Source organism: Mastigoproctus giganteus, chromosome 2, assembly GCF_048544385.1.
Source record: "Mastigoproctus giganteus isolate SK-2022 chromosome 2, ASM4854438v1, whole genome shotgun sequence".
Taxonomy (NCBI): Eukaryota; Metazoa; Arthropoda; class Arachnida; order Uropygi; family Thelyphonidae; genus Mastigoproctus; species Mastigoproctus giganteus.
Window position 1 is genome coordinate 52,145,858 of NC_143576.1, and position 12,661 is coordinate 52,158,518.

The 12,661-nt window shown below is 38.6% G+C and overlaps 1 protein-coding gene across 1 annotated transcript in view; it reads right to left on the reverse strand.

Annotated features, from left to right (window-relative positions):
• Nucleotides 1-12,661, reverse strand: part of LOC150089302 (uncharacterized) — a 600,028-nt gene that overhangs the window by 66,965 nt on the left and 520,402 nt on the right. The window contains exon 11 of the mRNA XM_090389942.1: nucleotides 10,905-10,957. Coding sequence (XP_090246068.1) covers nucleotides 10,905-10,957 — 53 coding nt within the window. The remainder of the gene's footprint in view (nucleotides 1-10,904; nucleotides 10,958-12,661) is intronic.

Genomic DNA, 12,661 nt, shown 5'->3' on the forward strand with positions numbered 1-12,661 from the left:
AGACTTAGAAAAGATAAGTAAATTTGTTTACTCACCCTTCAACAGATAGGCATATGCAATAATGTTCTTCCTCACATTTTCAGTATTGTTAAATTGCATAAACAGGATTATCCTTTACATCCCATTGTATTGTTCAAACATTCTGCATATGCAAATTTATCAACATTTCTTGTAAAAATTATCTCATCTCTTATGAGGTTTTCCAGGTGTTATAAATCTTATGATTATAACACCAAACAAGCGCATAAACACATCACCTACATTATCACTTCAGATAGTGATATTTTTGCATCCTTCGATGTCGTTTCCTCATACACAAACATAAATATAGAAACTACATTATAAGCCTTAAACGAATTATTAACCGCAGATGACACTTTGATAAAACGCACTAACCTAAGTATTAATAGTATTTTAGAATTTACATCATTCTTACTTAAAGCAAAGCAATTTCAGTTTCAAAACAAAGTTTACGAACAGATATATATGGCCTCCCTGTGGGTGTGGGTATATCAGCCCCATTGTCCAAGATATATTTAGCTTCTACTGAACAGAAAGTATTTCAACCTTTTCCCTCTAACATCAATTACACATGAGATATGCGGACAACATATTTTTAATAGGTAATAAGAATTCATCAATACACTAATCAATACATTTAACATAATACACGAAGGACTTAAATTCACCCTTGAAATGGAAATATATAACACAATTTTTTTAAACCTTACTATTTATAAAGTTGGTACTAGATTAGGTACCAAGATTTATAGGAAGAAAACATACAGGTAAATTTTTATTCACATCATCCTTTATACATTAAAGAAGCAGTTCTTTTTAACCAAATTCACAATGCCATTAATTATAGCAATATACAAGATGATTTATCTATAGAACTAAAATACCTTACAGAAAAATTCATAGCTAGAAAATGTCTATTACAGTTAATAAAAGAGACCATTTCCAGAGTTGAAAACAGAATTAATAACCCACATCATTGCAACAATCATCATGATAAAGAACAAGGAACCCAAATTGTCCTCCCTTATCACAGACAATATGTAAAACAATTCTGACAGATTTTTACAAACACAAACATAACCATAATTTTTTCATCATACAATAAATCAGGCTCCAAATTTAATTCATACAGAACAACACACAAATACATCACGTAGGATTACAATAATATCATATATTTAATTCGATGCCAATCGGACTGTAAGGACTGTTACATTAGGAGCACTACGACAAAATTTGATACTTCTAAAATCTCTAATATGCGTGCATATTACCATTTTAATAGTTTGAAATCTAACCTATCTAATACAGAGTTAACACAACATGTCCATTCCTACAATCATAACCCACTAATAGATTCAGTTATCAAAATAATTAAATTAGAGTCTAATTACAAAATTCTCGAAAATGAAGCACTAGTTAGAGAGAGAGAGAGAGAAAATCTTTATTGCAACTAAATGAATACAATGTACATATATAGATTTAAGTGAAGTTGCAATTGTCCCGTCACGGCCAATGGCTCATATCAGAATAAATAATTAGTTTATAGATAATGCTCACATCAGAATAGATTATGGATAATGCACACTGTAAAATTAAAAATGTAAAATGTAAACACGCCATTACACTTCCTCACATTACGCAGTATTAAATATATATTTACAAGTTACATCATATGGTTATATTTACAATAAAATTTACAATAAAAATATCTTATTTACAATTTTATTATTTAAAAATTTCATTTACAATAAAAATATCTAATATACATGAATGGTACTTCTCTGTCAAACGAATTTTGTCCTGGCACAGGAGAGCTTGGCAGATGGTGTGGCCAGCGCACGCACTTCTTATTTGATTCTGTGATTGGAGCAAACTGCTAACACTTGTTTCCTGTAGGTTTTATTGCTGCAAAACTTATGCAAGTCAGCGGTCTGAGATATGACGCCTCCAATTCCTCGAGCAGAGCATTGGGGTTGACCGAAGATCTGGCTTGGGTATTTGCCAGTAACACGAATCCCAAATGGATGGTGTTGAGATCTGACCTGTGATCATTTTAACTGTAGCTATCATTCGTTGTATTTCGATAATATCAGGCAGTCGCTACACCCCCAGTGAGGTAGCTAAGGCTGTAATTTTGTTCTTGGTGGGAGAAAAGCTTTCCAGTTAGCCCATTTAAGTCGACAGAATTCTGCAGCGAGGATTGGTTTCTTCATTGTAGTAGCTGCTGATGTGGACATCAGCAGCTACTACAGGTGGTTCTTCAATCATACATGCTAAGGAGGAAAATAGCAAGTGATCGATTAGGTGTATATTTGCTGACTTCATGTAGTCAACAAGGATCTTCTTGTGGACAGTGAGCTGTGGAAGGAGGTTGAAATGTCCGATGGCAATATGGTGAGCTGAGGGGTGAAAGCGGTTGATTGCCCAGTTGGCTGCCTCAGTAATGATATCAATTGTAGGTACCGGCAGGATATACATTACACAGATATCTATTGTGGATGTGTTTCTGAGCAGTGTCATGGCTAGGGCTTCGAAATTTGGTGAGTCACTGTAGATAGTGTTGATCAATTTGAACGCTGCGTCTTTGAAGAACATAGCAACACCACCTCCCCCTTCTATTCCTCCTGGAGGTGAACTCTGTCACATAGCCTGCTAGTGTAGCTATTACTATGTTCTGTTGCTCATGCTCAAGCCATGTTTTGGATATAGCTAAAATACCGAATTCGCCTGCTAGCAGGATTTGCTCCGTAGCCTCCATTTTATTTCGTAAGCTCCTAACGTTCTGATACATTACACTTACGGTGTCAGAGCAGTGAACATGAATTAAATTTTTGGACCTCGAAAGAGGAAGTACCACACGAGGTCGTGGGTGTCTCACTGTGATCACTGATGGGATTGGCCAGCGTAGCTTGTCTTGCTTGCTCGGAAAATTTGGGCTTGGTTTGGTTTGGTTTTTTAATGGCGCATTGGCAGCTAAGGCCATAATGCGCCAAGTCAAATTTAAAATGCTACTAAACATTTTGGTAGCCAAGGCTACCACGTCAAGCAATTAATTATTATGTTAAAAAGGAAAACGTAAAAGCATAAAAAGTATAAAAACGTAGATCCTTGTATAAAAATTAATAGATTGTAAAAAGTTAAAAACGGCGGACATATTGTCTCTGTCACCTATTATCTTGCCGACCGGGCTAGCCAGGTGGGTAAAGTGCCTGCCTGGCAACCCAAAGGTCGCGGGTTCGATTCCCGCCTCGGGCTTGGATCAAAGTACTGCAAAAACCTTGGGAGGTGCACTATGGCCACAGAAGCCGATGCGCCAACAACTACCAAAAAAAAAAAAAAAAAACCTATTATCTGACTGAGTGTAAATGGCTCAGTCAAATTATTAAAAGCAGTAAAACACAAGCGTCGTGCTTTTATAAAAACAGGACATTCTATTAAAATATGATGGACGGTTAAAATAACATTACACATCTCGCACATAGGTGGGTCATCCGCCCTCAGCAAGTAGGAATGGGTTAGATGACTATGACCTATGCGGAGCCGAGCAAGAACAACTTCCTCTCTTCGGACCCTGCGTAGACTGGACTGCCATTGCATAATTACAGGCTTAATGTGATGTAGTTTATTTGTGGCCTGTCCGTGCCAAGAATCTTGCCATTGGGAAAGTAATTTAGAATGTATTATTTGCCTGTGGTCTGCATAGGGGACTGACAGGCAATGACTATCCAGGCTGATTTGGCAGCGGCATCAGCCGATTCATTTCCCCGGATCCCAATGTGGCTTGGGATCCAGCAAAAGCGAATATCGAATTCTAATTTCTTGAGAGAAAAAAGAATCTGCCAGATCCTGGACAGGATCGGATGAGGGTTAAAACTCACCGATACCAGAGCCTGTAACACGCTCGAATCGCAATAAATCATATACCTCTGGTAGTCGCGATTTTTAATGTGATCTAGGGCTGTTTTATTGCATGCAACTCTGCAGTATAAATGCTAGTTTCTTGTGGGATCCTATGGGATAATGTTTTGTGAGGGAACACAACAGCAGATCCCACATAACATTATAACTTTGAGCCATCTGTATAGACTGGCAGAAAGTCAGAATACTGCTGTCAATGTGATGCAAAGAGTTGCTGGTAGACAGATGGCAGTGTAGTAGCCTTCTCCCAGATCTTAAGGGAGAAGTCGCAAGTTGGAAAATAAGCATGCCAGGGTGGAAAGAATTGCCTTGGTGACTGGGCAACGTTGTCTACCGTCAAGTTTAGCTCATTCAGCAGCCCTTGAATGCGAATACCAAAAGATTTGTTGGCAGTCCGACAGGTGTTGTAGAGGTTTTCCCAGCGCGGCTCAAAAACGGATGGCCACGTGGGATGATCGGGCAGGGATTTTAATTTGAAAGCGTACTGTAGGGACAACTGCTTACGTCGAAGAGACAGAGATGGTTCATTTTTTTTTTTTTTTTTTTTTATGAGAACCCCAAACACGAGAGGTATTATAACCTATAGTACTTAGTACTGTGCTTGGGTTGGAGGTTGAGAAGACGAAAGAAGATATTTGTTGATATTGGACTTGAACTTCTGTAGATTGTAATTTTCAGGAAATACGTATGAAGGAAGGTTGTTCCAGAAAACGGCAGTTGAATGAATAAATGAGGAAGATGAAAAGTTGGATCTGTGGGTTTGAAGTTGGACAGTAAATGGATGTTGGCTGGTGGCGGCACGTGTTCGGACTGTTTTGAAAGAGAGAGCGGGAATTATAGAAGCCAATTCAGAAGAACAGTGCCCATGGAAGTATCTGTAGAAGAGGCATGCAGCCGAAACAGTGCATCTATGAGAAAGCGAGTGGAGAGACTCTGTTAGAGATGAATCATTAATTAACCTAACTGCCCGCTTCTGAATGGAATCAAGAAGCCTGAGAGAGAGAGAGGTTTTGGGGGCACCACCCCAGATGTGGGAACAATATTCCATGGCAGGGCGGATTTGCGATTTATACAGAGTGAGCAGCTGTTTGGGAGAAAAGTAACGCCGAGAGCGAAAGAGAAAACCAAGTTTTTTAGATGCAGAGGAAGCAATATTTGTAATGTGCTTGTGCCAAGAGAGATTAGAAGTCAGGGTAATCCCCAAAAGAGATATATCATTTTGCCTAGAAATCGGAGTGTCACTAAAGATAAGCATAGGAGCAGAAGAATCCTTTTTGCGAGATATAAGACAAGATTGAGTTTTAGAAGGGTTGAAATCAACTAAGTTGTCTTTGCCCCACTGGAGAATTACCTGAAGATCGGCATTTAAGGAATTGGCAGCAGATTTTCGAGAACTTGAAGCTGATTGAGCTGGACAAGGTTTCTCAAAATGGAAAGTTGAATGCAGTGTGCTATCATCGGCAAAACTATGGATAGGATTTCCAGTCAATGGAAGAAGGTCATTAATATACAAGAGGAAAAGAGTGGGGGAAAGGACTGAACCTTGGGGGACACCGACATTAGTGGAGAAGTTAGAAGACAGAGAGCCATCTACCATCACCCTCAGTGAGCGATCAGAGAGAAAACTGGATAACCAATTACAAAAAACAGTTCGCAAACCATAAGATGGAAGCTTGTTTAGAAGGCCTTTATGCCAAACACAATCGAAAGCCTTTGAGGTGTCAAGAGCAACTACTTGTGTTTCACCGAACCTTTCCATTGAATTAGTCCATAAATGGGTAACATAAGCCAGAATATCACCAGTGGATCGACACTGACGGAATCCATACTGGCGATCGTTGATCAGACGGAAGGTTTCTAGGTAGTTTAAGAGTTGGCGGTTAATTGATTTCTCCATTACTTTAGAAAGAGTAGAAGTAATTGCAATGGGACGATAATTGGATGGGAGGGATTTGTCACCCTTTTTAGGAACTGGCTGGATATGAGCAAATTTCCAAGCAGAAGGAAAAACACCTTTGGAATAAGAAAGTGAAAAAAGGCGGCAAAGAATAGGAGTAAGTTCAGGAGCACAGGTTTTGAGAACAAGTGGAGAAATACCATCAGGACCTGGAGCTTTCTTAGCATCAAGATTCATCAAAATCCTTCTGATATCCTTTTGACGGAAGACCACAGGAGGCATTGAATGGAGCGTGTTAGGAATGGTGGGAGGTGTTTTACCAAGATCATTAATACATGAGCTCGAAGAAAAATGGGATGCTAGCAGGTCAGCTTTATCCTTGGCTGAAGTGACAACAGAACCATCTGGTTTGGACAGAGGTGGGAGCAGAGATGGGCAAAAGTTGCGGCCAATAGCTTTGGCAAGAGACCAGAATGCTCGGCTACCATTAGGGCAAGAAGCAAGTTTTCTACTCTTAGCCTGTTCAAACTCTAGTTTGGACTGATTAATAGCTTTACAATTGTTGCGAGCTTTGGTGTAGGCAGAAAATGAAACTGAAGAATTAGAAACAAGCCAATTACGATATGCAACGTTCTTCTCTTGGACAGCCTTAGCACATTTATTGGAAAACCAAGGTTTAGATAAAGGACGAGATTTTAAAGTGGAGTGTGGGATAAAGGATTCCATTCCTGCAAGAATAATTTCACTGACACGATCTGAGCAAACGTTGACATCAGAAGTTTTGAAACCGTAATCCGATCAAGGAAAAGAAGAAAAGAAGTCTCGCAGGTTGTCCCATTTTGCATTCTTGTAATGCGAAACAAAACGAGGTTCAGAATAGCCATGAGATAAAGGTTCGATTGGAGAAGAGACAATCACCAAGTTGTGATCTGAAGTGCCTAAAGGACCTCTCACTTCGACCGTGTACTTAGAAGGGTTGTTTGTGAGAAAAAGATCAGGCATATTGGCTGTGTGATTAGGATTATCCGGTATTCTTGTAGGTAAATGAACAATCTGTGCAAGGTCAATAGTAATTGCAAAAGCCGCAGCATGTCAACCAGTTGGGTGTGTGTGACTATAAAACGGAAGCCAGCTGGAGTTGTGAACATTAAAATCACCAAGGAAAATTACCTCACTGTTAGGAAAGTTGGACTGGAGAAAGTCAAGATGCAAAGAGAGGAAGTCAAAGAGCTCCAAGTGATTTGTGGAATTGGGAGAACGGTAGAGACAATAGATGAATTTGACGCAATGAGGCAGAGAGATTTTAAGCCAGAGAAGATCAAAGAGAGGAGATTCCAAACTGCCAAGTCTCTGACAGGGAATATCAAAACCGACATATACACAAATACCACCTTTGAGGTGAAAGAAATCATACAGCAAATAATTTGGGCATCTGAGATGAGCAGTATTTGAATCAACCGATAACTGAGATTCTGTCAGAAAATGTACATGGGGTTTGGCAGACTGCAAGTGGAAATGGACATCGTCGAGATTAGAATTGAGACTGCGTATATTTGTGAAATGAATTAGGAAGTGCTTGGGAGCTTTAGATCTTTTCGCAGATAAGCTTGCTCTATTAGTTTGACAATTCATGGTGTATTCAATAGTAAGAAAAAATGGGTGGAACATGCTGTATGAAGTAATGAAATTTTTGGATATGGCGTACACATGGTAAGAATATGCCCAGATTCTTGACATAACGTGGCCTCGACAATGCTCCCCACATACACACTACTCGGACTCCCTCCAGTCACTACCTGGCAGAGTAGAGGTAGCAAGATTATACACTAGCTGATCCGGAAGCCTCCTAGAGAGTTAACAATAGGTTTGGTCCGGTGTACTAACTAGCGGCCGGCCTGCAAACACCGTTTTAGAGCTGTACCCTCGAAATGTAAGGAATACTGGATCTCGCCACGATGTTCATCATAACCTCAAAAGTTATCAATCATACTGCATGACGGAAGAGATAGGGAAAGGTTGACCAGAACTTAGCTCTAGAGACTAAACATGGGTTCCACCACTTCAAGCCTCCAATGAGCAAAGTGGTGGTATTGCACCAGTTGATGAGAGTCATCTACCACCTAGTATTGCCTGGTAACATAGAGGGGTGGCGTTCCTCCATGTGGTGTGGGTGCCACACCTCGACCCCTGGTTACGTTGGTTCACACCTGGGTGGTCACCCACCATGTACTTGTGCATGGAGGTTATACCCAGGATTACTAACAGTCCCACCATCGTGAAGGTGCAGGCAAAGGATTTGGCTGTCACAGACCGTCTGGACTTCGCCGAAAATGGGTCCACTTGACTTGAGTGTCACCCGAATATCAGTTCCATCAGCGTTTTAGACTCCCAGGTAGCAAGTATAGCTTGTCTGGCAAATCTGAGAGAATGTCTGTGACTACCTCGCGGACCAGCTAGCTAGTCTGTAATAAAGTCATAAAGGAGGATAGGCAAGCGAATGGAGATTATGAAAAATCTTTGGCAAAGGATGCAAAGACTTCTTAACTTATATAAACTCTAAAAGGAATTTGATGAATCAGATTTGTCCACTTGATATCAATGGTTTAATTGTAGATGATTATTCTCAGATAGCTGCTGAACTAAATGAGTATTTTGCATCTACATTCACACATGAGGAGTTATTCAAGGAAGATCTATCCAGTCATATTAAAGGAGTTGGCTAAGGAAGTAAGCAAACCCATAGCCATAATTATGAGAGCATCTTTGGACTCAGGTGAAGTCCCCACGGACTGGAGATGTACAAATGTATCGCCAATTCAAAAAGAAGGATCAAAGGACGACACAAGTAATTACAGATCTCTTAGTTTGACTTCTGTTCCAGGGAAATTAAGGGAGTCACTGGTTAAAGAAGCATTGCAAGATCATCTAGACAACACAACAGTAATAATTCAAACACAGCATGGGTTTGTCAAGGGGAAACCTTGTCTGATCAATATGATTGGATACTATGTTGTGGTCACAAAGGAACTGGATGCAAAAAAATAATTTCGACATCATATACTTGTATTTCAGGAAAGCTTTTGATACTGTTGCACATGGAAGACTGCTGTACAAATTGGAGTGGTATGGAATTAAGTGCGAGTTGTTGCAATGCACGGTTGTTAATAACAGTAATGACAGTATGCTGCTGCAACAGGATTTTGAAAAGTTGGATAGATGAGCTGAGTAGTGGCAACATTGAAGTTTTCTGATCAGCGCAGACAGGCTGCCAGAGTCAGTCATGGGGTCTTGTCAATGATGTACAGGAATTTTGCGAGCAGGGATAAGGAAGTGATCATCTCCTTGTATAAGGCAATGGTTAAGCCACACCTTGAGTACTGTACAGGTCTGGAAGCCTCATTTTAGGAAGGATGTAGAGTTGCTAGAATGAGTACAGAGAAGGGCAACAAGACTGGTGAAGGGAACAAAGGAGTGCTCTTATGAATAAAGGCTTAAGTTCTGAAAATTGCAGCTTCTGGAGACTAGGCACCTGCAAGGTGATCTGAATGAGGAGCGTATTGTGCTCTCCCATAAAGCCATGCCGATGGGATTGTTTCTCTTGCTCAGATTACAAAGCCAAGGGGGCATAAATTCAAATTGAGGAAAGACAGTTGTAGAATAGACATGCAGAAATTTGTCTTTATCCAGCAGCTATTTGATTGCTGGTACAAACTACCATCTGTCGTTGTGGAAGTTGATAGCCTAAATAAATTCAAGGCAGAACTAGACAAACGTTTGGACTGAATGTGATCAGTTAAATGGGAAGGTTTTTTTTTTTTTTTTGGCTGATGCTGTATAAGCTTGCTTTCTCGCATCGTATGCCTCTACTAATGCTAATGCTAATGTAATATACATTAAAAACATATCAAAAGAAAGAAAAAAAGGAACAATTATAAGAAGACATACATTTATTCATTTATTTGTATGTTGCTATTATTGTTTGCTGATATATATTTTTTTTTATGTACCTTATTTGGCTTTCCTTTCTGCTTTCCTGCTGATTACTATTTCCTAATTTTCCCATTATAAATATAAAAAAATCTTTTTTTTTTTTTTTTTTTTGTTAAACTCAGAAGCCCTTTTATTTTATGCTGAAATATTTGCTGGCAATGAAAATGTGGCACATGCTGCCTAAATCAATAAATAACCTTTATTCTATATTTAAGAAGTGACAGAAATGTACCATTGTCTAGAAGTAACAAATCTAAGAAAACTCTTTGCAAGAGATCACAAATTAAAAAAAAAAAAAAATTCTGTTTCTCATCCTCTACCATAAAAACTGTATTTAGAAATCATGTGAGTTGAAACTATGGTCAACTCAAATGTATGTGCAACTGAACCATTGTACTTACTACTCAGCTACATCAGGCATAAGACTTTAACCTTTAATTCTCCATGGGTACTCCTTTTAGCCAAAAGTTTAAAGTAAAATCAGATCACATGATACTTTAACCTGCTTCGGCAACTTCACATACTTATTAAATTAAGTCATTTTTATTACAACACCCACCAGAAAAAACTTCCTTTGCACAGTATGAATATATTTGAAAGTTTAATTACTCAATCATAGCCATCTCAATCATTAAATATTAGTAAGGTGCAAGTTGTGCTCTCCCATCAAAGGTTGCTAAATGAGATTACTTTTTTCGTTTTTTTTAGTAATAAAAAATTCAAATATCTCTGTGCTTTATGCATTAACTGTAACTGGTCTTTAAGCCAGGATGTAAGAGAAAAACAATTTTCTTAAGCATTAGGAACCGAAGAGCTGAAATACTGACATACAAGTCACCGACTGGGATATACCACCTACAGGCCAATACACTGGGCATCCTAACAGTGGGTTATATGGAAATGAATATATTAATATCACATTTATGTTTACAATAGTGGAACTCATGACCAAATTAAGCATTAAAACATAAAATATAAATAGAAATAGAAAAATACATCAGTTTATATATATACAATTTAAAAGTTTTGTAATGTTATTGTTATTAACAGGACATCACTATGCATAGGAACCAACCTTTTAATTATTGGGTCAAATAGTTCTAAAAATCCTTGGTACCACCAGACTTTCTGGAAAAAAAAAAAAAAAAAAAAAATCAGTAAGCAAGCCATAAATTAAACTAGTTGATGGAATTTTCTACCGAAAATTGTGTCCAAAAATAAATAATTAATTTAAAATAATTAATGTATTGAAAAAATGGCAAAAGTGATTGATCATAATGAATTAATGTGAAATATGGATATGTGATTGAGCTCCACACAACAAAACTACTTAATAATTAGAATTTTTTTTTTCAAATTGTGCAATTTTAAAAAAAAAAATTGTTACACCATCTTAGTCTTGATTCCTAACTCCCATAATTGCACTATAAGAGATACCCCTCAAGTTCAAAAGTAAAAGCTTCCATATATAGTCACTGGCCAAATATCTAAAATTTGAAATGTCTATTTAATATCTAGTAGGGTCATAGTTTGGCTGAATTACAGTAAGTGCACATTGTTGTCTAGGCATGGATTCTACTACATGTCTCAGAGAATCTAGGTCCCAATCTGCCCATTCTTCTTCCTGGAAAGTTGTCAGCTGCTGTAAATAGCATGTGGTTGGGGGGCGCCTCTGCAGCCAGGTGGGCAGGAGCCGCAGTGCGTAGCACATGCTTCTTGATTAGATCGAGGTTCGAGCCCATGACCACCAAATACTGAGGATGCGGAAAGGTCAGGGAATGACCACCACCGCATATCCCCGGAGCAATATGGCCTTAGTTGCTAATGCTCCTAAAAACCAAATAACAAATAACAACAATGTGGTTGGAAGAAAACTGAGAAGCCAAACTGCCCTTTCCAACGAATCCCAGCCAATCTGATCGGATTCAGATCTGAAGAATTAGGCAACCAGGGTAGATGTTGGAAATATTTGGAATGTGCCTCAAACCATTCAGTTACAATTTTTTCATGGTGGAGAGCATTAACATTAGTAGTGGCATATGATACAAGAAAGCAAGCTTATATGGATCAGCCAAAAAATAAAACACACTTCCCATTTCACTTATATATTTTCCCCAAAAGTTTGTCTAGTTCTTCCTTTAATTTATTTATTCAATCAAGTTGAAAATGACAGATACAAGTTGTTCCAGCAATCAACCACTTGATGGCTAAAGGCATATTTCTGCATATCTTCTGCAACAGTCTTTTCTCAATTTGAATTTATGCCCCTTCAAGTGTGTAATTTGAGCAAGAGGAAGAATTCCATCAGCATTGACCTTCTCAAACCATTTCAAAGCCTTATACATCTCAATCAAACAACCTCACAGGTGCCTAGTCTCCCAATGCTGCAATTCGCAGAATTGAAGCCTTTCTTGGTAAGAGCACCAATTTATTCCCCTCACCAATCTCACTGCCCTTCTCTGTACTTGTTCCAGCAACACTACATCCTTCCTAAAACAAGGCCTCTATTTTAGGAAGGATGTAGAGTCCTAAAATGGCCTGACCACTGCCTTATAGAAAACAATAATTACCTGCTAGCAAAATTCTTTTATATCACTGACGTGATATAAAAGAATTTTGTTTATCACATCTACATGAGCTCTCCTGACTGCCTATCTACACTTTTCAGAGAACTTCATATCTGATTACACAATTACCCCAAGGTTTTTTCATTCTCCACTATTCTAAGTGTAGTGCCACACAGTTGGAACATTAATCTCTGCTACCAGTGTGAAGTATTTTGCATTTGTCAATATTAAACTTCAGTTGCCACTTCTCAGCCGAACTGCACAA